The following is a 24940-nucleotide window of genomic DNA, read 5'->3' as shown; positions in this document are numbered from 1 at the left end:
CCTGGTTCAAGTCCACAACAGACTAGATGGCCACCGTGGTTCATTTCAACTCAGATTCTGTGATTAGCATTTAACAAACAGCACCTTTGTGACTTCACACTCCTGCTACAAATGGCTATTTCTTATTACACCTTGGCTAGCCCTGCTATGTTCAATCTTATTTCTCTTTACTTCACATCAACATACTTTCTCTACTTCTGTGAGAAGTAGTAACTTATTCAGATAAGAGGGAATTACAACGGTCCAAGTTAGAAGTAATGAGGACCTGAACTAAGGTAGTTGCAATGGGAATAGTAAAGAAGAAACAGATGAAATTTTGCAGAACTAGAAATGACAGGGCTTGGCAACTGATTGGATATGGTAGTGTTAATCAAAAACAATATCACAAATCCATAAGACAACAGTTCTAGGGAAGAGAGAGGAAAGGGTCAAAGATAAGGCTAGAAATCTGTACAACTGAGAGAAAAATCGTGCCATCAATAAAGAAAGAAGTTAGAGGTTAGGACAGGTTTTAGGAAGAAGATAATAAATTCAATGAAAATTTGATGTAAGTACATATTGTAAATTTTTAAAAAATCAACTTGACTTTATTAGATTTTAAAAATCTAAAACAAAAAGCAAGCAAACCCCAAACTTACCTTACAAAATTTCACTTCTTCCTCTAAATGATGAACGTATTGGGATTGATCATTAAAAATGGGAACAAGATCAAATAGGGCAGGAAAACTGTTATTCTCATTTTCTGCTGTGTTCTATGGTGAAAATCACACAGGTTAGCTATATTTGGATTGAGTAGAAATATTAGCTATCACTCTTCTCATTCATTTGGTACTAGGACTTGGTATAACCTGGACAAAAATAATGACTGCATGATTTTTTTGTGTGTGATTTCTATAAATTTATTCTAAAAACCTTGTGAATGGACAAAACTAGGAGGTATTGCTGTAAAGTTAAAGCAGCTATAAAATTGTTTGGATAAGTGCTATAAAAATGGTAGAATAGCATATGAATGTTATCAATATCCTGCTAACATTGGGTGGCGCAACCTTCTCCTAGAAATTACTGCAGGATCGAGTGGATAGGACAGACTCATCCTCTGATAACAAAATTTCCATTTGATTCAACATTTAGTGAGCTCTATTAGTATGAGTCACTGTGTTAAACAATATTATACAAAGATAAAAATTAAATAGCCCCTTTCCTCAAGGAGCATATTTTTCTAGAAGAACACATCCCTATGGCCTCCTAGAATAATGTTCTGTTTAAATAAGCGGCAGTGCCCACTAGCCAATGTCATTAAGCTGAATTTCAGAAGCCATATTACTGAATGGTTGAGCTTCTAACACTCTAATTGTATGTATATCACATCTAAATCTGTCTGACATTTGACTAACCAGTGTTAGGAGAGAAAGAAAAAGAAGAGTCAACAGCATTTATCCGCGCAATCTCCCACTTCCAGGCACCAAAGATCTCTGAGATCTTGGAAGTACAGACTGCACCCCACAGAAGTGGACATAACTCTCTTCTCTGGTATCTCTGAGAACTGGTGACCAAAATAAATATTTGTGGTGACTATCATATGTCAACTAAATGCTATAATCTCAAATCAATGGAAAGGAATAACATACAGTCCTCATCAATAGGATGTAAACTTGTAAGGAAATGGGCTGTTTGGTTTTTTTCTTTGTGTCCCAAGAACTTAGCACATGCCTGACATCTCATAGGTCCTTAATGCTTGTTTTATTGAACTGTAGTCAGAGGATGTGGAATTGAATTTTTTTTTCTGCTAAGGAACCTTGGCAAAGCCACAAACTTTCACTGTCTAATTTTCTTCATCTACAAAATAGAGTCATAATAGATGATCTGTAAGGGCTGTGGAAATTCTATACTCTATTAATAATTTAGGGAAAACCAACATGAATTTTTACCACTCTTAGTGAATATGTATAGTCTAAGTCAATGGAAAAAATTATAATTTTTAAATGTATATTGTTGAGGTCACATAAAAAAATCTGCATGTTCCCTGAAATACCAACTATATTGGGAATACTTCGATTTTTTAATGATAACTAGATCTGAAAGGAGAAAATCAATGCTCAAGTTATCTCATCACATCTTTGTGTTTTAAATATCAAAACATGCAATCATTACATTTAAATTGTCAACATCTGATTCCAAATACCCTGTCTTCTTTATGCATGAGTAGGCATAAATCTATAATGTATTATCAAAATTATTATGCTTTCTTTCTGGCAGCTTATGTTTTATCTCTATATAACATTAGTTTTTCAAAATTTATCTTGGAAAAATGCTAGCAGATATGTCTAGTTATTTCAGGAAATAGAGTAATAACACATTGACCCATAAGATTAAAAAGTTCATGTAGTATGTGCTTAAATATATTGCAGAAGGCACTTCACAGCCAAATACTTAGTGATAGTTGTCTGAATGACAAAAACATCTTATTTAAATTATTTTCTTAAATTATTATGCAGTCATATTTATGTGAGATTTATCTTATCAATAATCTCATCAATGAAACACAAATCTCTAAATTAGATATTAAATATAGAATTGTAAAGTTAGAATGAAATATTACTACACGTTTCTATTATAAACCTTACATCCCTTAAAAAAAAAAAAAAGAACTTAACATGTCACTGTGTCCCAGCACAATAATTCAAGGGATCAAAATGTTTGACACATTATAGCAAAAAGGTATTCTAAAATATGACTAATGGAATATTTTACATTTATATAGAATGTCCTACCTTCCTAAAGTGCTTTCACATCAATTATTCAATCCTTAAAACAACTCTATGAGGAAGGCATGGCAGATAATCATCATCACTATTTTTCAGATGATGAAATCAAGGCCCTGAGATATGAAGGGTGATGTGCTTAAAGTTAAACAGCAAGCAATCCATCGATTCAGGACTCAAGCTTCAGAAGGCCCTCCTAATTTCATGTTCTTTCTACTATACCTCTGCCTATTGATGAGAATTAAAATACACTGGTAGGCAATTTGAAAACATTTAACAAAGGATAGGAGATGAACAATCTCATCAATTTCATTTTACTTAGTAATCAAATTAAAAATTTATGAGGTAGGTTAATTTTTTTTTAGATTAAAAAAAGAAGAAAAACCAAAAGCAAAAGGCCAAGAGGAGGGTATTTTTACTCTGAAGTTATCATCTCCCTACATAAGATTGAACAGTCCCATTGATACCATCAGTGGGACTGTGATCATATTTCTTGGTTGGAGTCAGCTCCTCACTTGCCTTGGGTAATTTTTGACAAATAACAGACACTACATTGGGGATGGATGATAGACTGATGGTACATGGGGATGACTGAAAAACAGTTGACATAAATTCTAGGTGAACACTTGAAGTTAGCCTTTAAAGAGAGCTGACAGATTTGGAGAAGGGAAGTCAGAGATCAGAAATGAGGACCTCATCTTTCTGTAGAAATCTAGATAGAATTTATACCCTGAGGTTTCCAAGGGGCCAGGATATACCAAAGGGATATTGAAGGGCACCCAAAGATTGAACTTGGGTTGGTTGGATTGAGCTGGGGTTCTGGGACACGGGCTACTTATAGTTTAATGATAGCCTCATGTTCTTGCTCATCTTCTTCTTATAAGAATTCTAGAAGGCAAGACCACAGAAATTCAAAGCACTGGAAGTCCCTCCTTTAGAGCAAATACATAGAGGCTTCAGTCAAATATGTCGGAAGACATGAAAAATGGCTTTTAAAAATACAAGGCATTATGGAGTTTGTGTTAGAATGTTAGGCTCAGAGTTGGCAATCAATCTAGGTTACTGATAAAGTGACAATGATTTTAAAATACAATGTTAAAACAGAATCTATTGATTTTGTCAAGTCTTCAAAAGGAATACAAACCAAAGGTGATAGTTTTCTTCTTCTTGGTGAGGATACTTCATTTTCCTTGTTGTTCTGCTGATTTAACAAGGCTTTAAGTTGGTTAACTAAAGAAAAAAAATCAACTTGTTAGCTCCACCCAAGAATAATAGCTGATCTTAGTCATTATAGCATCACAATCCCTTAATTTTTCATCAAATTTAAATACCAATCATGTACCTGCATGGCTATGATGTAGTTCGTGCCAAGTAGCCCCACTCTCCTCAGTACCAGTTTCACAAGAGGACTCTTCATGTTCAAATTCATCTTCCCCAACTATATCACTTTCCTGAAAGGCACATGTCAGTTGGTGAATGCTTCTGTTGGCACGTTCTGCAACGAAAATAGGAGAAGGTAGTTTCTAGAGAGTAAGTTATTGTCTCTGGCACTCCTCTACTCAATCAATAGGCATTTATTAAGTGCCTGATACATGCCAGGCACCTAAGAGACAAAGAACTATTGAAAAAACAAAACAAACGATTCTTGCTCTCAAGGAGCTCACAATCTAATGGGAAGGGGAGGAGATTACATTCAAATAACTACATACAACAAGGTATATACAGGATAAACTGGAGATAATCTAAGAAGGAAGTCATTAGCATTAAAGGAGCTTGAGAAAGGTTTCTTGAAGAAAGTGGGTCTTTAGCCAAAACTTGAAAGAAATCTAGAAAGCCATGAGGGAGAGAAGAGCAAGAGTTCCAAGCATGGAGGACAGTAAAAATGCATGGAAGCTAATGTCACTGGATTACTTATGGTGGTGGTGGGTGAAACCTGGGAAAGGTAGGGGAAATAAATCACAATAAGAATAAAGACATAAACAACTGGAGAGATATTAATTGCTCATGGGTAGGAAAAGCCAATATAATAAAAACGATAATTCTACCTAATTTACTTATTCAGTGTTATGCAAATCAAACTACCAAAGAATTATTTTATAGAGCTAGAAAAAAATAATAACAAAATTCATCTGGAAGAACAAAAGGTCAAGAATATCAAGGGAATGAACAGGGAAAAAAATGTGAAGTAGCCTAGCAGTACCAGATTTCAAATTATATTACAAAGCAGTAATCATCAAAATAATCTGGTACTGGTTAAGAAATAGAGTGGTAGATTATTAGAGTAGATTAGGTACATAATACACCATAGTGAATGACCACAGTAATCTAGCGTTTGATAACCCCAAAGATCTAAGCTTTGGGGGCAAGAACTCACCATTTAACAAAAAATCGCTAGGAAAATTGGAAAGTGGTTTGGCAAAAACTAGGCATAGACTAATATCTTATACTATGTACCAAGAAAGGTAAAAATGGATAAATAATTTAGACATAAAAAGTGATACCATAAGTAAGTTAGGGGAGTACCAAAAAATTTATCAGATCTATGGATACGGGAAGAGCTTGTGACCAAACAAGCGACAGAGAAGATCGTGGGAAACAAAATGGATAATTCTGATCACATGAAATTGAAAAAGGTTTTGTACAAAACTAATACAGTCAAAATCAAAAGGAAAGCAGGAAACTGGTGGGGAAATTTTTACAAGTGTCTGATAGAAGTCTCATTTCTCAAATATATAGAGAACTGAATCAAATTTATAAGAATGAGTTATTTCCCTAATTATAAATGGTTAAAGGGTATGAACAGGCAGTTTTCAGAAGAAGAAATCAAAGCTATCAACAGTTACATGAAAAAATGCTCTAAATCACTATTGTTTAGATAAATGAAAAATTAAAACAATTCTGAGGTACCAGATTGGCTAACTCCTATCACATTGGCTACATGACAGAAAAGGACAATGACAAATGCTGGAGGGTATGTGGAAAAAACGGAACATTAATGCACTCTTGGTGGAGCTGTGCAGAAAACAAATTGGAACTATGCCTAAAAGGTTATTAATCAGTGTATGCCCTTTGACCCAGAAATGTTGCTATCAGGTCTGTATCCCAAAGAGATCAAAGAAAAGGGAAAAGTTCCTATACATACTAAAACATTTACAGCGGTTCTTTTTGTGGTGGCAAAGAATTAGAAATTGAGGGGATGCTCATTAGTTGGGGAATGGCTGAACAAGTTGTGGTGTAAGATTATGACGGAATACTATTGTCCTATTAAGAAATGATGAGCAGGATGGTTCCAGAAAAACCTACGAAGTCTTACATGAACTGATGAAAAGTAAAGTAAGCAGAACTAGGAGAACACTGTACATTTTAACAGCAATATTGTAATGATGATCAACTATGAAAGACTAGTAGCTACTCTGATCAAGACAATGACCCAAGACAATTCCATAGCATCCGTGACAAAAAATGCTATCTACCTCCAGAAAGAGAATTGATAAACTTTGAGCACAGACAAAATATACTTTTTTATTTTCTTTATTTTTCTTGTTTTTCTGTGTCTTTTTCTTTTGCAACATAACTAATATGAAAATGTTCTGCATGACTTCATTTGTATAATCAATATCATATTGTTTGCCTTCTCAAGGGGTGAGGGAGGGAGAGAATTTGGAACTCAAAATTTAAAAAAAGGAATGTTAATTTTTTTTAAATGTAATTGGGAAATATTTAATGAAATAAATAAAACTATATCTAAAAAGAAAGAAGAGTAGAAAGATAGGACTTGTTGTGAAGGGCTTTTAATGACAAACAGACATTTTATATTTGATCCTGGAATGAAAGGGAAACCATTGGAGTTTATTAAATGGAGGGAAAGGATGGCATAGTCAGACATTCACTTTAAGGAGAATGATGTAACAGTGGAGGATGGACTGGAGGGAAAAGAAACTCTAGTAGGCAAAGCAACCAGAAAGCTACTTTAACAGTCCAGGCATGAGGTGATAAAAGCTTACACCAGGGAGATGGCAATGTCAGAGAAGAGAATGGGAGCATATGAGATCTATTACAGGGAAAATTGACAAGCCTTAGTAAATGATTGGATATAATGGGTGAGAGTGTGAAGTTAAGGATGACCCCTAGGTTGGGAGCCTGGGAAGATGGCGGTACCTTTTACAGCAATGGGAGAGATACTGGGAGAAGGGAGAGTTTGAGAAGAAAAATAATGAGTTCAGTTTCGGACATTTTGATGTCCAATAGGCAAATGGAGATGTGAGACTAAAGGTCAAGAGAAAGGTTAGGGCTAGATAACTAGATCTGAGGATAATCTGAATAAAGATGATAATTGCTAGCATTTGAAGAGATCAAGCATAATAATATATATAGAGAAGATGGTCCAAAACACAGCCTTGGGAGATACCCACAGCTATTGCAACCTGAAGATCCAGCAAAAGAAACTGAAAAAGAGTGGTGAAATAAGTTAAGAAACAAGGGAGAACAGTGTCATGAAGCCCTAGAGAGAAGGTGACTGACCGTGTCAAAGGCTACAGATTAAAAAAAAAAAAAAAGCACCTCAATCCTGAACTGATTAACTTGATGAAATATTACTGTATGGTAAGAAATAACAGAAGAGATGATTCCAGAGAACCATAGGCAGTATGAACTGATGCAAAATGAAGTGAGCAGAACCGGTAGAACAATTTATAGAAACTGGAGTAGCAATAATAAGGCCAAAAAATAATACAAAAAAAAAAACCCAAAACCCAAGTCATTGAAAAGAAAAATTAATGTACCGAAAAGCAAAAAGGAAGTACAAATAGAGCAGTTTTAAGTATGTGGCATTTAGTAAATATATGTGTATATTTATACATAAATACATATATTATACATTATTTAAAAATGAGTTATGAACTGGTGACTGACAACTTCAAATGTCATTATCTTTTTGTTTTGTTCTATATATCTAGAAATACTCAGTTTTGTTGGTATTTAAATTCAGAATAAACAAACAAACAAACAAAATTGCATTAGCTGCTCTGGCCACTCCTGATGACTGTTAATGAGTAAACCCTTTTGTCTTTTTAAGCATGAGCTGTTTTCTGGCCAAGTCTCCTGATCAAACAGTTGTACACTAATTTTCTGAAAGCAAGTATAATGCTTTATATATGTCCTTACTAATTTCACCTTGCTTGTATGATTCCATAATTTTAGTTTGTCAAGAGCTTTTTGGATCCTGATTCTGTCATTTAATGTTCTTACAGAAAATATTACTTGGTAGATACGGTTTATCCAACAAAGCATATGATTTAGGAATAAATTATTGATCTATAACTTTATCTCCAAAGGACCTCACATGTAGAGAAATGCAGATAGGAGATAGCTAAGATAGCACAAGAAATAAGCAGCAGTCACTGAAAATTCATCCACTTGCTAAAATCTAAGCTTTTTCTTAACATACAAATTAGGATCATCTAAAGAGATGAAAAAAGACTAAAGAATAATGAAACAGAATTAAAGACACTAGATTAGGGATAAAAATTAAGTTAATACCTCTTTACTTCAAACCAAAAACCTCTTTGAATTAACTGAACAGACTTCACAATGAATACAGCAGTACTGCAATACTGTAATTTGCATGACAATATATGCCCTAGTTTTTTTCAAGATTTCATTTAAACTACTTTAAAAAAATAAAAATCTTTGAAAGAAAATCTCCTGACTTGTGTTAACTTACATATACATGTATATACACGTGAATGTATAAAACACACACAAAATCATAATAGAGAAAAATAAAAGTAGCCTATGCCTCTGTATGGAGCCTTTCACTTTCTGACTTATCTTTTTTAACATTAACAAATCAATGAGCATTTATTCAAATTAATTAATTGGGAAGCATTTATTAAGTAGCAGCTATATGCCAAGCCCTGTGCTAAGTAAATGAAGGAGTACCTGCAACTTCAGCAGATACATATAAATATACATAAACTAAACAAGGGATAATTTTCTGGCACAGAGCACTAGAAGTTTGGAAGGGGGGAAGGGAGGAATGATAAAAGGCCTCATGCAGGAAGTGGTGCTTGAGACGAACATTGAAAGAAAATAAAGATTCTAAGAAATGGAGGTAAGGGAAATGCAATCCAAGCATGTGGAGTAACTAACTTTTGCAAAAGTCTGGAAAAGGGAGAAGGAGCATCAGAAGTAAGGAACAAAAAGGCCAGTTTGTTTGGACCAAAGCAGGTATAAAGGGAAGTCATATAATAAGATTAGAAAAGCAAATCAGAATTATAAAGGCCATTAAAACAGCAAATAGTAGTTTGCAGGTGGATCCTAGGACTGCAGGTAACAAGGAACCCCTGGAGTTTATTGAGCAGTGGAGTGACTTAGTTAGACCCATGCTTCCTAAAAATCAGTTGGGCAGCTTATGGAAGACTCAGTGAAAAGGGGAAAGACCTGAAGCAAGGAGAAAAAGCCATCAAGTTAAGAAACCATTGGTAACTTTGGAAAGAGCCATTCCAGTTGAAAGAGGTTGGAATACTGCTTGCAAATTATTTCGAGATAATTATAGAATTACTGCTTTGTGAATGGGAACATTTTTATTCTATCATCATTTCATCTAAGATAGGGATTAGACCCTTGATTTCACTGGCATATGAACCTCTGAGATGATGAAATTCCATCAATTCATTCAGGTTATGACTTTTTCTGAAGCTTATATTCTTGGAGCATTCCTTCAGAAAAAGTGATAACCTGCATGGAATTATTTCAGCATATTTTTCAAAAATTTTTCATCTAAACCAGAGGTTCTTAACCTGGAGTCCTCAGCTTACTGTGGTTGGGATAACTGCATTTCGATGTAGCTGTTGCCTTGGTATTCCTATGCATTTTATTTTATTCATTTTAAAACATTATTCCAGGGAGGGGTCCACAAGACTGCCAAAGGGGTCTATCACACAGAAAAGGTTAACATACACACACACAGATTAAGAGCATACACATATATACACAAATATACATATATAGATATATAGTTGCAGCTTTCAATGGATTAATAAAAAAATCAGTCAAAAGTTCTCAAATAGCTTCAAGAAACAAACAAAAAACCACAGCAACCAAGGGAAAGGCAAAGATGCTACCTACACCAAAGTTTAACGGGAAAAAAAAATAAGCTGAGCAACTCACTTTGTAATTTGTTTTCCAAATTATTTCCAGGTACATCAGAGGTCAGTTTATACACTAGTACTGCAAAACTAAGCAAATTTATAATCAACTGATCAATATCTACATTAGTTAATCTTTTAAAACATGACTAAAGATGGAAACTAAGTGAATGCCCTTAAACAGGGAACAATTCAAGAAAAAAGGCATGTCCATTAGGTTCATATTTTAAAAAATAAACCTGAGTTGACAAAATAAGTGTATATATTTTATTAAGTATTATTGTCCCTTTGAAAGAGACAATATACTTGAATTTTATAAGTATGCAGAAATCATTCTTATGCTTGCTAACAAAAGGCATTCTCAGTTAATATGATCACAGAATTATCTTTACAATAGAATTACTCTATTATAACAATTCCCTATATATCAACATTAACTCAGTCTCAGGTCTATATAATGAATGGCAAGAAGACTATCAAATCAATTAAAAGATTCACTGAGGGGTTCTAGCTTACACTTCTATGTTTTAGTTTAATTCTTAGAAAACTATCTTTATGCCTTCATTAAAGGCATTAGCAAATGGTAATATCACTTATATAATTTGTCATATTACAACAGTCATTTTTGGTTATGATATATGTATTCAAAATATGAGGTCTTAAATATTTCTCTTATGATAGAGGGTCTAAACAGGGTCTTAATTAGTAAATTAAGCAAAACTAGAAGAATTTAATTCTTATACTATGAATTTCTTAGATACAAATATAAGAATATTCAATCATTGAGGCATGGAGGCACATATTGACACACCAAACACTTCTGAGCTGCAGCTTTACACGATCAACTAACTCTCCCTTGGACATCTCAAACTGGACAGATGTCCCACTGGCATTTCACACTCTTGATTTCCAAAACCATAACTTTCTTTCCTCAAAACCCTTCCTTATGACTGTTGAGGGCATCACCACCAACCTCCCAGTCACCCAGGCTTACAACTTGGGTGCCATCCTTAACTTCTCACTTGCATTCACCTTACATGTCTGATCTGTTGTAAGTTTTGTCATTTCTACCAGCACAATATTTCTCCCTTTATATCACCTTCTTTCCACTCATATGGTTGCTACCCTGGTGCCCTCATCACTTCACACCTGGATTACTGGAATAGCCTTCTGGACAGCCTCCTTCTTACTAGAACATAAAACCCTATTTGGTTTCTAAAACTCTTCAAAACCTGGCCCCTTCCTTGCTTTCCAGGCTTCTTACACTCTACCCTCCCGGCTAGTATAGTACCGTAAATTCCATACGAGACACTCCACGTCCTAACTCTGCCTTTTTATTAGATAACTCCCATGCTCAGAATCTGCTCTCTCTCCTCACCTCCACTCACCTCAAATGCTGTTTTCTACAGGAGGCCTTTTCCAGTCCCATTATCCCTCCCCTCCCACCTTCCCACTCTGCCTTTTCTCCCAGGTCAACTTCCATTTACATTGTATATATCATATGTAAAATATTTTGCATGCTCTCTTCCACATTGGACTATGAACTAACTCCCTGAACGCAGGGATCAAGTTGTTGCCTTTCTTTTTATTCCCAGTGCTTAACAACTTTTTGATTGAGTAAAGGAAGTATATAATAGCTGCTCGCAACTATCTGTACAATATTTAATATGTTACTGATGTATATCAGCATAAGTATAATACATGATATAAAAACTTCTAAGTGCATGTGATATAACCTATATCAAATTTCTTACCATTTTACTGAGGGGGGAGGAAGTAAAATCTGGTGCACAAAATTTGTTAAAAATGAATGTAAAAATTGTCTTTACATGTAACTGGAAAAAATAAAATACTATTTAAAAAACAAAATGTTTATGTGCATTATATATACACTTATGTTTATTTTTATCTATGCATACATTCTAAAGGAGTATTATAACTAATTTTCTCAAAAATCACTCACAAAGATTGAAAAAATAAAAATTATCATTTATAAAATACATTTTAAAATATGAAAATTCCTGTCAAATATAATTTTCTCATACCATTGACTTTCTGCCTTGAACTAAATAAAAAAATTTAGTTTCCAATTGTGAAACAGGATGATGAAGTCAGCACAATAGTAAATATGATATATGATTATATCCCTACCATATCAACTATTGAAACCTAGTTCCTTTACTGTACTAAGGAAAAGAACCAAGAATTCTAGCCCTTCCCTTAACCCAGACAGTGTTATCTCACTAGCACTAATAAATATGATTTAGTCACTGACTGATTTAGAATGTCAGCTTGGAAATGAACAATACAGCTTCAAAAATAAAGAAAATTTTTTTAACCAATTCTGATCCATTCTGAAATCCATCAACCTTCTACACCCCTGCCCACTCAAATACATATTCCTCCAAAAGAAATAAGACCTTTTTTTTTTTTATCCCAAAAAAATTCTCCTGGAATTATTGATGACCAAGGCTGAAATGAAGATCTTCTATTTACTGAATGCCTTCTAAAGAGACAATAACAACGGAAATGAAGTTTAATAAACCAACAATTTAGGCAACAGAGTTTAAGACCCAGCTATCTAGATTTTATGAATAAAGCAATTTTCCTATTGTAGTTCTCAGCTGGGCAGTAGACAAGCTGGGCTAACAGTAAATATGTGTGTAATGGAGCTATCAAGTGACTTAGTTATAACAATGGAAAATTATTTATTTCTGTCTAAATCGACGAAACAAACAAGGAACCTGTTTACTTTCCAGAACAGCAGTAGGAAAACCTGAAAAACAAAACCAAGAACTCTACCATGGAAAATTTCTATAGTTATTCTCTTCCTTCACAAGAAACATAAAGTTATACATTTTATATCTGAGCAAAACACCCTTTTCCCAGTTACCATCCTCCTATAAAAGTAGTCTTTCCCATTAGGATGCTAACTACTTGAGGGCAAGGACTATCTTGCTTTTTATATTTGTATTTTGAATGCTTAGTACAATATCAGTCACATAAATGCATTTTCATTCATACCATTTTACCTCTATAATGCCACTAACTACTTAAATTTAAAGTCACTCAAAGATTACATGCTACATTTTCAATAAGAATATCAGATTACCTGAGAGAGAAAGGTAGGACATTTCCAAATGCAGAAAACACTCAGTATAGATTAACACAGCTATTGTTTTTCTGTCAGTGAGATGGAAAACGAAGGAAACTGAAAAAGAAACTGAATCCTTTAATAACAAAGAAGCTTCTTGAAAATACTGAACGAGCACATGTAGTACACTCTTCTTTCTTCCTAAAAATTTAGAATTATCCCTGAAAAAACATAAAGTCCTTTTAAGGGCTAAGGGTGAAGAGAGAATGGGTTGAATCAGGTGGTTTATATTGAGACATCAATCAGCTGTAAATGACTTTCTATAAGTGAATAAATGGAAAGCTCTGGAGATTGTAGTTTTTAAAGGGGGTAGGGGGAAGTTGCCTCTATTAGAGAAGAATGAAATTTGGTTTACAAATACTCCAGTGACTACTTAAAGTCACGGTGTTTAAGTATTTAAGATGCACATCTAAAATTGCTACTAATTACCGTTATAAACAATATGCAAGCAGTTCCAGGATAAGTTACTTAACACTGCAAGAATAGAAAATACTACCTCGTCGTTTATTTTGAAACATTTAGACATGCCTTTTCTTTTTTCCTCTGGCTGTTCTTTCTGTTACCCACACAATATGTACCTTTTTTTTTGCCTCTAAGTTATTCAAGAATGCTCTTTCCTTCCCTCCTTTTAATTAACATGCAAAGCATAATGCACTGCAATAGTTTAGTTTGAAATCTAGAGTAATTCTATACTATTGAACAGGAAAAAAAAAAAAACCCACTCAATTATGGTGATCAACACTCTAGCTCCTCTTAGCTGCCCTCTTCCTAATCCCAGCTGCTGCACAGATACGACTAACATAGATAAAGTAGCTGACCTACAAGAAAAAAAAATAAGATATCAGCCACAGCTATATGTCAAAACATGAATTCTACTTTTAAAAATAATTTGTGCTTTGTTGTTCGGTCATGTCTTCCTCTTTGTGACCTCATCTGGAGTGTTCTTGTTAAAGATACTATAGTGATTTGCCCTTTCCTTCATCCAACTATTTTACAGCTGAAGAAACTGAGGCAAATAGGGTTAAGTGACTTTCCCAGGGGTCACATGGCTAATATGTTTCTGAGGCAGATTTGAACTCAGGAAGATGAGTCTTCCCAACTCCAGGCCCAGCAGTCCATCCATTTTACCACCTAGGTGCCCCAGAATTTGTACTAATAAAGGCTGACTATCCTATGCCCTAACAATAAACAATAAATACAGCCAACCCTGTGTGAATGATTAGCCCAGGTAACTCCTTTGCTAAATCCTCTGGTTCTTTAAAAGCCTCATACCTTTCACTATCCTCACTACTCCTAGATAGTCTGAAATGGCTACTGAAATTAGCACTTCAGTTAGCACTTGAGAGCCACACCCTAAATCAGCTTCGCTAACACCATTTTTGTCTGAAGCAGTAGTACTTACTCTTTCTCTTGCCTAGAGAACTGGACCTGAAGTCAGGAATACCTGACTCAAATCCAGCCTCAGACACTTATTTTCTGTGAGACTCTGGGCAGGTCACTTAACGGCTGTCTGCCTCAATTTCCTCATCTGTAAAATGGGGATAATAATAACACCAGCCTCCCAGGGTTGTAGTGAAGATCACATAAAATATATTTGAACAGAGCTTTGCAAACTTTAAAGTGCTATTTAAATTCTAGCTATTATTATCATGACCATCATTATTATTATCCTATAAAGAGATAGAAAAAATTGCCTTCCCCAAAAATCCTGTTTCCTTTTGCCCTTCACTTCAAGAATTTTATAAATATCAATATGAATGTGACCTCTAAACCCTAGAAAACCCAATGGAGATAAACAGAAGACAATTTTTCATATCCTACTCACCAAATTTTCACAAGCTTGGCCAATATGGCAAGGTATCATGAACTCCTTCTTAATGTGTCAGTCTTAACTGCTCCTTTTCCTAACTGTTATTCTTCTACCTTCTGATTTCGAATAGACCTTTAAACATTCATCTCTTTATCCAGGCAGCTTTGAATAGCCTAGCCTTTCCTACTCAGGAAAGAGTCTATTTATTCACTGAACATATATTATAAATCACTCATTTATGCTCTGTCTCCAGTTGAACACGTGGTTCTGAATTGTACTGCTAAAAGAAGGGGGAAAAGAAAAAGGGAAGACGCTGTTGAACTCTTATGTCTGTGCTGCGATGATAATAAACATCTTTCTATTCTGGGATTCATGGGTGAAATATGGTATGCACCAAGCGTTTCCCTACATAGGTAGGATGGGGAAGATAAGCAGAGAAACTAAACAATAGCAAGATAAGAGACAGACAGGCATACTTCTGCCCACATTAGACTTGGCCTCAATCTAATCCAGTGAGAAAAAAAAAAAACTGGCACTACTATGGGAACATATAGGTGGGTATAATGAATACAGCCAAAAGGAAAAAAAAAATCCAACATGTTTTAACTTGAGAAAAGAGAGCTTTATTTGTGCCAATTACATTAGATAGAAGATACTGAGAGCACTATAAAGAAACTGAAAAAACATAAAAAAAACACCTTTATATTGTGTAACAACTCAAGGATATGCCGAAGTGGCTAGCATAAGGTTTGAAGGATAATCTGAATAAGAATGTAAATATTTTGGAAAGCAGTCTCTGGAAGGTCATTAATGATGCATAGATGTTGGCAAATCAAGGGGATTTGGGATATGTATTATGAGATCCACACCTGGTATCTCTTTGGCACCAACTGAGAGGACTTATGCACCTGTCACTTTCTATTGGTAAAGAAGTAATATTATGTAGGTTGGCATTGGCTTCTAAGACCATGAATTAAGCAAAATCACTGAGGCCATTAAACTCTATCCTTAATTCAAATACTCCCAAGGCCCTTCTGTGTGGCATCAGGCTATCCACAGAAACCTAACCAGTTCTAGCTCAAAAGAACAAAGGAAACAACATATTAGCCCACCTCACCCCACTGAATCCACCATGCTGCTGTTATAAATATCATTTCCTCCTGCTGAAGGTTGGGAATGAGCCAAACTGCTCTGCCACTGTAATAATGATGGGGGATTGGGAAGAACATTCTCCCTAGCCATCTCTGCTATGGTGGGGCTGGAGCACCTCTACAAGCTGTCAAGAAAGGGCACTATGCCCATCACATTCAGTTGCTAATTCACAATCAGCTTTTTTTATTTTTTTCAGACCCACCAGATGAAACAATAGTTGCCACTTTAAAAATATATATTGGCAAAGCCTTTATCTAACTCAGGCTCCTAATAAACTTCTGGCTCTTTGGTACAGCTCCATTCACTTCTGTCAGTGAACAAGAACATTTCAAGCAACTCTATCTTTTGACTGAAGATAGACATTCTAATTTAAATAAAGGAAACTATGACACAGACTTATAATTAGTAGAGTATATCATAATCATTCATCATTTCAGAGACAGGAATGAAAATGCCCTTATATTATTATTGTATCATGTTTTGTGGGGATTCTAGCTTATTCAAAGACTGATTCTTTAGTTATTATTTCTTTGTTCTGTGGCCTGTTTTTGTTTTGTCTGTCATTATTTCCTTAATTAGAAAATTATCCTACATTCCTGAAATGTCCCCCCTCCAGACTTCCTGGCTTCCCACCTTCTGCAAAAAGCCTTTTCCATCTTCCCCACCCTTATTCCCAACCACCAATGCCTCCTATATGATTACCTCCCATTTACAATGTATATATCTTGTGTGTGTGTGTATAGTTGTATATTGTCTCTCATTAGAATGTGAGCTCTTTGAGGGCAGGAACCATGTATTTGCCTTTTTTTGTTTTTGTAGCCCCAGAGCTTAGCAAAATGACTGACACACAGTAAGCACTTAATAATTTTTTACTGATCATAATGAAATAGAGTGGGGTTAAAATTCAAATCCAATAATTTATCTTTTTGTCATTTTCATTAAAAAATGGTCATGGAAGTAAGAACTAGTTGAAGTAAAATTTTAGAATTTCTATGAATTCACTTACAATAAGTGGTTTTAATATATATGTACACATACATTAAAAATATATAATATATAGTGTGTGTAAACAAGAAATATGGATATATGCCATTTAAATATGTCATTGGAAATCTAAATACAAGTATTTTATGTCATTATTTTAATACTTGTTCTTCATCTGAAAATAAGACATATTCTTCCTATTAGGAAGCATGGTTGTATGAAAAACTGACTTTTTAAAATGCCTGTGACCCATTTAACAGACATTCCAAGAGGGCTCATTGTATAACTACTTGCATTATTATTTGCATGCCAACAAAACTAACTGCTTTAGTAAAATTTTTCATATGGTCTTACAAAACGTTAAAATGTATTTTAAATGTATTACAAAGCCTAAAAATGTATTTTTGTGAACAAGTAGTTATGAAAAAATATACAAATATGTTCTCACAGAAGAGATCCCAAGATGAATGAGAGTAGATAGAGGAAACAAAGAAAACCCAAAAGATGGAGAACAAAAAGGTGAGAGAAAAATAAATCGCCATTAAGTTCATTATATATATGTGTGTATGTGTATGTAATCTGAGAAACACTGTCACTTGTAAACTTACATATGAAAAGTATTAGTTTAAGTAGGCCAAAAGTCCAGATGATATCAGTTGTGCCTAACTTACTGACAAAATTATTGGCTAGAGTAACAGCACTTTCTCACATAAATAGATGTGCAGAAATCTGAGAAAAAGTGCCAACACTATAAAAAAAAAAGCATAAAGTCAACACTTTCTCTTGTGCTAAATCAACTAAAAGGATACAGAAAGTAACTTAAAAGTTAAATCTACTCTTTTCTCATACTTACTTGAATTTTTCTCCTTTCCACCTATCACTCTACACTTTTCTGTCTATATAAACCCTTGCACAAAATCTGAAACATCATAAAAATGTGAAGAAAACATATAAAAGTATTGTTTAAAAATCAGATGGTATTTTTATCCTGCTCTAACTGTATATGTTTATTTCATGTTATAACTGGTCATTCAATATTAACTTGTAAACTCTTAGGGACTGTGAGTAGGGTCCAAAAGAATCCAGGATATACAATCAGAAGATCAGAGTTGAAATCCTGTCATTATCACTTATTAACTGTGTGATCTTAACAAGCCCTTTAAGATCTCTGGGCCACAGTTTCTTCATCTATAAAATAAGAGTTGCACTAGATGTCTTCTAAGGTCCTTTCTACAACTCAATTTGTGAATCTGTTTCTCAAAGTTAAATTTTACAAGGTGCTTAGCTTAATATCCAAATATAGCAGATACTGTATAACATTTGTTTACTATTTATCTAAGGTTCTAATTGTTAACTTGGGCTTATGAAAAGAACAAGATTTTTTTTAGTTGATAAATTTATTTATTTTTAGTTTTCAACATTTACTTCCACAAGATTTTGAGTTCCAAATTTTCACCCCATCTTGCCCCTCCCCCCACCCCAAGATGGCATGCATTCTGAATACCCCTTCCCCTAGTCTGCTTTCCCTGATATCTCTCCCCACCTTCCCCTTCTATTTTCCTGTGGGGCTGGATAGATTTCTGTACCCAATTTCCTGTGTTTCTTATTTCCCAGTTGCATGTGAAAACATTTTTTTTTAAACATGTGTTTTTAAAACTTTGGGTTCCAAATTTTCTCCCTTCCTCCCTCCCCACCCACCCTCATTGAAAAGGCAAGCAACTCAATACGGGCTATACATGTGTAGTTATGCAAAGCACTTCCATAGTAGACATGCTGTGAAAAACTAACTCTATTTCCCTTAATCCTATCCCGCCCCCCCCCACTTATTCTATTCTTTCTTTTGACCCTGTCCCTCCTCAGAAGTATTTGCTTCTGATTATCCCTTTACCCAGTCTTCCCTCCTCTCTATCATCCCCCTACTCTCTTGTCTCCTTCCCCTCCTATTTTACTGTTGGGTAAGACAGATTTCCATACCCAACTGAGTGTGTATGTTATTCCCTCCTTAAGTCAAATCCTATGAGAATAAGAGTCACTCATTCCCTCTTACCTTCCCCCGTTTCTCCTCCACTGTAAGAGCCTTTTCTTTTCTGTTTTTTTTGTGAGATAATTTACCCCATTTTACCTTTCCCTTTCTTCTTCTCCTAGTATAATCCTCTCTCACCCCTTAATTTTATTCTCCAGATATGACCCCTTCATCTTCAACTCACCCTGCACCCTCTATCTATCTACCTATCTATCTATCTATCTATCTATCTATCTATCTATCTATCTATCTACATACATATAATTTTTTCCCTTCAACTACCCTAATACTGACAAAGGTCTCATGAGTTACAAATATCATCTTTCCATGCAGGAATGTAAACAGTTCAACCTTAATAAGTCTCTTATGATTTTTCCTTCTTGTTTACCTCTTCATGTTCCACTTGAGTCTTGTATTGGAAAGTCAAATTTTCTATTCAGCTCTGGTCTTTTCATCAAGAGTGCTTAAAAGTCCTCTATTTCACTGAAATGACCATTTTTTCCCCTGAAGAATTATACTCAGTTTTGCTGGGTAGGGGATTCTTGGTTGTAATCCTATCTCCTTTGCCCTCCGAAATATTATATTCCATGCTCTGCAATCCCTTAATGTAGAAGCTACTAAATCTTGTGTTATCCTGATTGTTTCCACAATACTTGAATTGTTTCTTTCTGGCTACTTGTAATATTTTCTCCTTGACCTGGGAACTCTGGAATTTGGCTACAATATTCCTAGGAGTTTTCCTTTGGGGATCTCTTTCAGGAGGAGATCGGTGGATTCTTTCAATTTCTATTTTGCCCTCTGGTTCTAAAATATCAGGGCAGTTTTCCTTGATCATTTCTTCAAAGATGATGTCTAGGCTCTTTTTTTGATCATGGCTTTCAGATAGTCTAATAATTTTTAAATTCTCTCTCCTGGATCTATTTTCCAGGTCAGCTGTTTTTCCAATGAAATATTTCACATCGTTTTCTAATTTTTCATTCTTTTGGATTTGTCTTACAGTGCCTTGATTTCTCATAAAGTCACTAGCTTCCAATTGCTCTATTCTAATTTTTAAGGAAGTATTTTCTTCAGTAATCTTTTGGACTTCCTTTTCCATTTGTCCAATTTTGCTCTTTAGGTCATTCTTCTCTTCATTGGCTTTTTGGACCTCTTTGGCCATTTGGGTTAGGCTATTTTTTAAGGTGTTATTTTCTTCAGTATTTTTTTGGGTCTCCTTTAGCAAGGTGTTAATTTGCTTTTCATGATTTTCTTGCATCACTCTCATTTTTCTTCCCAGTTTTTCCTCTATTTCTCTTACTTGCTTCTCAAAATCCCTTTTGAGCTTTTCCAAGGCCTGGGACTGATTCATATTTTTCTTGGAAGTTCTGGATGTAGGAGCTTTGACTTTGTTGTCTTCTTCTGGTTGTATGTTTTGATCTTCTTTGTCACCATTTGTCACCAAAGTAAGATAATATAGTCTGATTCTTTTTGCACTGCTTGCTCATGATCCCAACCAATTATTTGAGTTTTAAACTCTTTGTTAAGGTAAGAGTCTGTTTCCAATGTGGAGAATGTACTGTCCTAAGCTTCGGGGGTTTGTACAGCTGTTTTCAGAAATACTTCTAGGGACCCGAAAATTTTCAGTTCTTCCAAGGTGCTATGATAAGGGGTGAGGTGTTTCCTCTCCACTGCCACAACAAGCTCCACCACGGCAGCACTCCTCCTTGCCCCAGGACCGCCCCTCAGAACTGTGACCCAGAGCCAAGCATGGGCAAAGCAAGAGATTCCTGCCTCAGCACTGGCAAAGAGATCCTTGCAATCCCCCTCTGATCAGCCACTCGATTCCCCCTCAGTCTGTGGGCCAGAAGCTCAGGAGGTAGCCGCTGCCCTCAGGGTGGCTGAAACCTAGCTTCTTCTCTCATTGCAGTCACAGACTTTTCCTACTGACCTTCTAAGTTATCTTTGGTGTTCGTGGGTTGAGAAGCTTGGAAACCACCACAGCTGCCCACGATTCAGTCCTCTGAGGCCTGCTCCAGGGTCGTTGCGGCCTGTGTGCCCACGCCGAACTGCGCTCCTCTTCCAGCCCAGCGTGATATGCCTTTCTCATCAGCCATCCAGGTTGTTTTGGGCTGGAAATTTGTTTTACTCTGTTTTTTTGTGGGTTCTGCTGCTATAGAATTTGTTTAGAGCCATTTTTTATAGGTATTTGGAGGGGTTTGAGGGAGATCTCCAGCAAATCACTGCTTTCCCACTGCCATTTTGGCTCCGCCCCCCCCCCCGAAATGAACAATATTAACTCTCCATCTAGAAATGTTCTATAATAAGGGGGACGGGAACAGGCATTTATTAAGCATTTACTTTGGGCCAGTGGCAGCTAGATGCCATACTGGATAGAGCTTTGGGCCTGGAGTCAGGAAAGCTTACCTTCTTGAGTTCAAATCTGGCCTCAGACACTTACTAGCTGTGTGACTCCGGGCAAGTCACTTTATAACCCCATTTGCCTCAGTTTCTTCATCTGTAAAATTAGATGGAAAAGGAGATGGCAAACCACTGCAGTATGTTTGCCAAGAAAACCCAAATAGGGTCCACAAAGAGTCATACACAACTGAACAACAACAATGTGCCAGGCTTTGTACTAAACACTTTACAAAGAATATCTCATTTGACCTTAACAATAACCCTGTGAAAAAGGTGCTGTTATCCTCATTTTACAGCTAAGGAAACTGTGGCAGTCCGGGATTAAAAGAATTGCCTAGGGTCATATACGTAGTAAGTGTCTTAAGTTAAATTTGAACTCAGATCTTTCTGACTCCAAGTCCAGCACTCTAACCACTATACCACCTAGCTGCCTCTAATAACTAAGAAGATTTCAAATTTGTAACTGATATTTTATGTTGCAATTTAAAGAATTTTTGGTGGTGGATTTCATTTCTTTGATATTTTAGATGTCTCTTCAATGACATTTATATTTTAGTATTATTAAAGATTTTACCTTTAGAGAATCAAAAAAGTTTGAAGTTGAAAGGGAACTCAACAGCCACCCTGCCTAGAGTCATACCTAAAAAGAATCCTCATTATAAGACCTCCAATGAGAGGGACACTATCACTCATATCCATTTATGGACAGCTCTAAATTTTGTAAAGTTTTTCCTCCTATATCCTTTGCTCCTAGGAAAAAAAAAAAAAACCCTTTCAAATGCCTCTTCCACATCACAACCTTTATCACACAAAGACATCGTGTCTTCCTGTGAGTCTAAACATTGTCAGCTCCTTCATTTAACCTAACAGCTTTCCTCTGGACAACCTATCATCTTATCTATATTCTTCTAAAACACTGGCACCTAGAACTGAACACAATACTCCAACTACAGTTTGACCAGGGCAGAGTAGAGCAGAACTATCACAACCTTATGTCTCTTTTAACAGACGCCAAGTTAGCATTAGCTTTTTTGGAGGCCATATCACACTTCTGACTCCTAATGTGCCTGCAGTCCACTAAAAACTTCAGCTCTTTTTCTGACAAATTAGAGAATAACATCTGCAAACAAAAAATAGAGACAAATAGTTGTTATATATTTCTCTTCCCAATCTGATGATATAAAAAACATTGTAAAAATATATTTTAATTATTTTTATTCAACTCTAGACAATTAAAATATTTTTATGAGCTACTTGGTAGACTATCATAGATTTACAGACTATGAAATAGAAACAACCTTTAAAGATCAAATACAAATAGAAGTCAAGTCATGCACAAAGAGATGAGATACTCATCATTGATACTGATAATTACATGATCTTCAAACCAATATTTTATTTTGAGTGATAACAAATTCTTTAACTTCCATAAAGTTTTATGTGTTGAAGAAGAAAAGGTCATTTATAGCAAGATGCTGTTAATAAGCCATAAAGCCACAGGTGCTTTAAAAAATAGAGCTTATATGACTAGCCAATTTCATTTTCCTATTGTTCGGCCTCCTCTGCACCATTTGACAGATAACCTCCCTCAACCCTCCTCCTAGACATCCTTTTCTCCCTGAGTTTTCATTACACTGTTCCCTTGATGATCCTTTCCCTATTTGTCTGGGTGATGGTTCCCAATCTTCTTTGCTGGATCATGATCCAGATCTCATCACTTTGCACGTATATAACTTCAAGCTCTTCCCTAGGCCCTCTCCTTTCTCTCTAGATGAACTCGTCAGTTCCCATAGGTCTATCATCTCTATACAAACAACTACCAGAGCTATATATTCTGTTCTAATCAGTCTTGAATTCACGTTCTCTAGTCCTCTATCACCAACAGCCTTATTGGACCTCTCCAATTAGATGACACATTGGCATGTCAAATTCAGCACTTAAAAAAAGAACACGTTTTCCCTCTCATATTAATCCCTTTTTTCCTAATTTCCCTATTTCTGGGAAGATCAGCCACCATTCTTCCTAGGTCCACAATCTTAAAGTCATCTTCTTTCTCTCCTTCAATTCTCATATCCAATCAGCTGCCAATTCTTGTTTGTTCTACCTTGACAGAATCTCTGGCATCTGTCCCTTCCCTCCACTCAGAATAACTACCTACCCTAGGCCCTTCATCACATTTCACCTGTACTGAAGTAGGCTCCTAACTGGTCTCCTTGCTTCATATCTCTCCCCTCTCCAATCCATCCACCTTACAACTATCAAAGTGATATCCATAAAGCACATATCTTACCATACCATTCCTCTTCTTTAAGAGGCTTGAGAGATAGCCTCTTGCTTCCTAATTTATTTGGTTTTTAAAGCCCTTCACAATCTAGCTCCAGTTCATTTTTTCCAAACTAACTGTACATTACTCTCTTTCAAGCTCCCTACATGCTAAACTAGCCTATGTGTTCTTTTTCATTCACAATGTCCCATCTGCCTCTTAGAATCCCTAGTTACTGTCAAAGATTAGCTTAAATGTCTCCTCCAAAAGAAATCTATCTCAATTCCCCAACTGTTAGTGAGTTTCCCCCAGAAATTACTTTTTACCTACTTTGTAAATATTTTGGATTTACTTTTCTGTGTAGAAGTTGTTTCCCTTCAATAAAATATAACCACCTTAAGGGCAAGGGCTTTTGTTTTGGTCTTTATAACCTCATTACATTGTAGGAATTGACACATTTAAATGCTTGCTGAATGAATGAGAAAATGATGATTATGAAAATTTATTTGTGAAGGCTGTAAAAGTTGCAGTGTTTTGATACAAAGATGTTTATAACTGACATTTAAGTGATATTTTGGCATGACTTCTGATTATAACTAAGTATTCTGAAACCTATGAAACTTAAAGCCTGTCTTTGCTGCTATTACAGGTTGAGATAGTCATGGCCATTAGTGAATATACTTTATACTCCATGGTCTACCAGAATAACCACTTGAAATTGTGCTAGACTGCTGTGGAATTGAAATGATCAAGATTGATTCTGTATCATTTTTGAATTGATCGTATTTATAATTAATTGATTTTGTCCTGTTACTGCTTAAGTCATGGTTCTTTGTCTCTGAACAGTTCAGAAATTCAGCAGTGCTGTGATGATGAGTTAAGTTTAGAAATCCAGTTCCCCTGCTAATCACTGTTCTATTCTTACTTCAAGGAAATCTGCTTTCCTTGAAGGATGCAGGTATGATACTTGGGAGTCTGATCCAGCATCTATACACCACCAAGCTATCCTGGACACAAACAAGGAACACTTCTTAGTCACAGGAAGAAAGGAGGGGATTGTTGTTGATCCCTCATTCCCAATCTCCAACCAATCATACTGATCTCGGTATTCATGATGTCCAGCTCTTGTAACCAATCATAACTTGTTCCCTCCCTATGAAGTTCTATTCTTTGTTCTGTACTCCCCAAAATCTATAAAAGAGAAATGTCCCCCTCATTTGGGGTCTCAGCTTTGCTGAGGAAGCCGA

At 35.5% G+C, this 24940-nt stretch overlaps 1 protein-coding gene across 5 annotated transcripts in view; it reads right to left on the bottom strand.

The window, feature by feature from the left end:
• LOC114050146 (serologically defined colon cancer antigen 8 homolog) overlaps positions 1 to 24940 on the bottom strand; it is a 268476-nt gene that overhangs the window by 240607 nt on the left and 2929 nt on the right. For 3 of the 5 annotated variants that reach the window (XM_027871749.1, XM_027871748.1, XM_027871747.1), the window contains exons 2-4: positions 4105 to 4257; positions 3907 to 3992; positions 639 to 752 (exon numbers count right to left, since the gene is read on the bottom strand). In XM_027871749.1, the coding sequence (XP_027727550.1) occupies positions 639 to 752; positions 3907 to 3992; positions 4105 to 4257 (353 nt within the window). Of the gene's footprint in view, positions 1 to 638; positions 753 to 3906; positions 3993 to 4104; positions 4258 to 13022; positions 13101 to 24940 lie in introns of those variants that run through there. The other 2 variants (XM_027871750.1, XM_027871751.1) reach the window with 2 other exon arrangements.

Source organism: Vombatus ursinus, unplaced genomic scaffold (genome assembly GCF_900497805.2).
Source record: "Vombatus ursinus unplaced genomic scaffold, bare-nosed wombat genome assembly UNPS02014798.1, whole genome shotgun sequence".
In the NCBI taxonomy this organism is placed as follows: domain Eukaryota; kingdom Metazoa; phylum Chordata; class Mammalia; order Diprotodontia; family Vombatidae; genus Vombatus; species Vombatus ursinus.
This window is presented reverse-complemented; position numbering and strand designations above follow the sequence as displayed.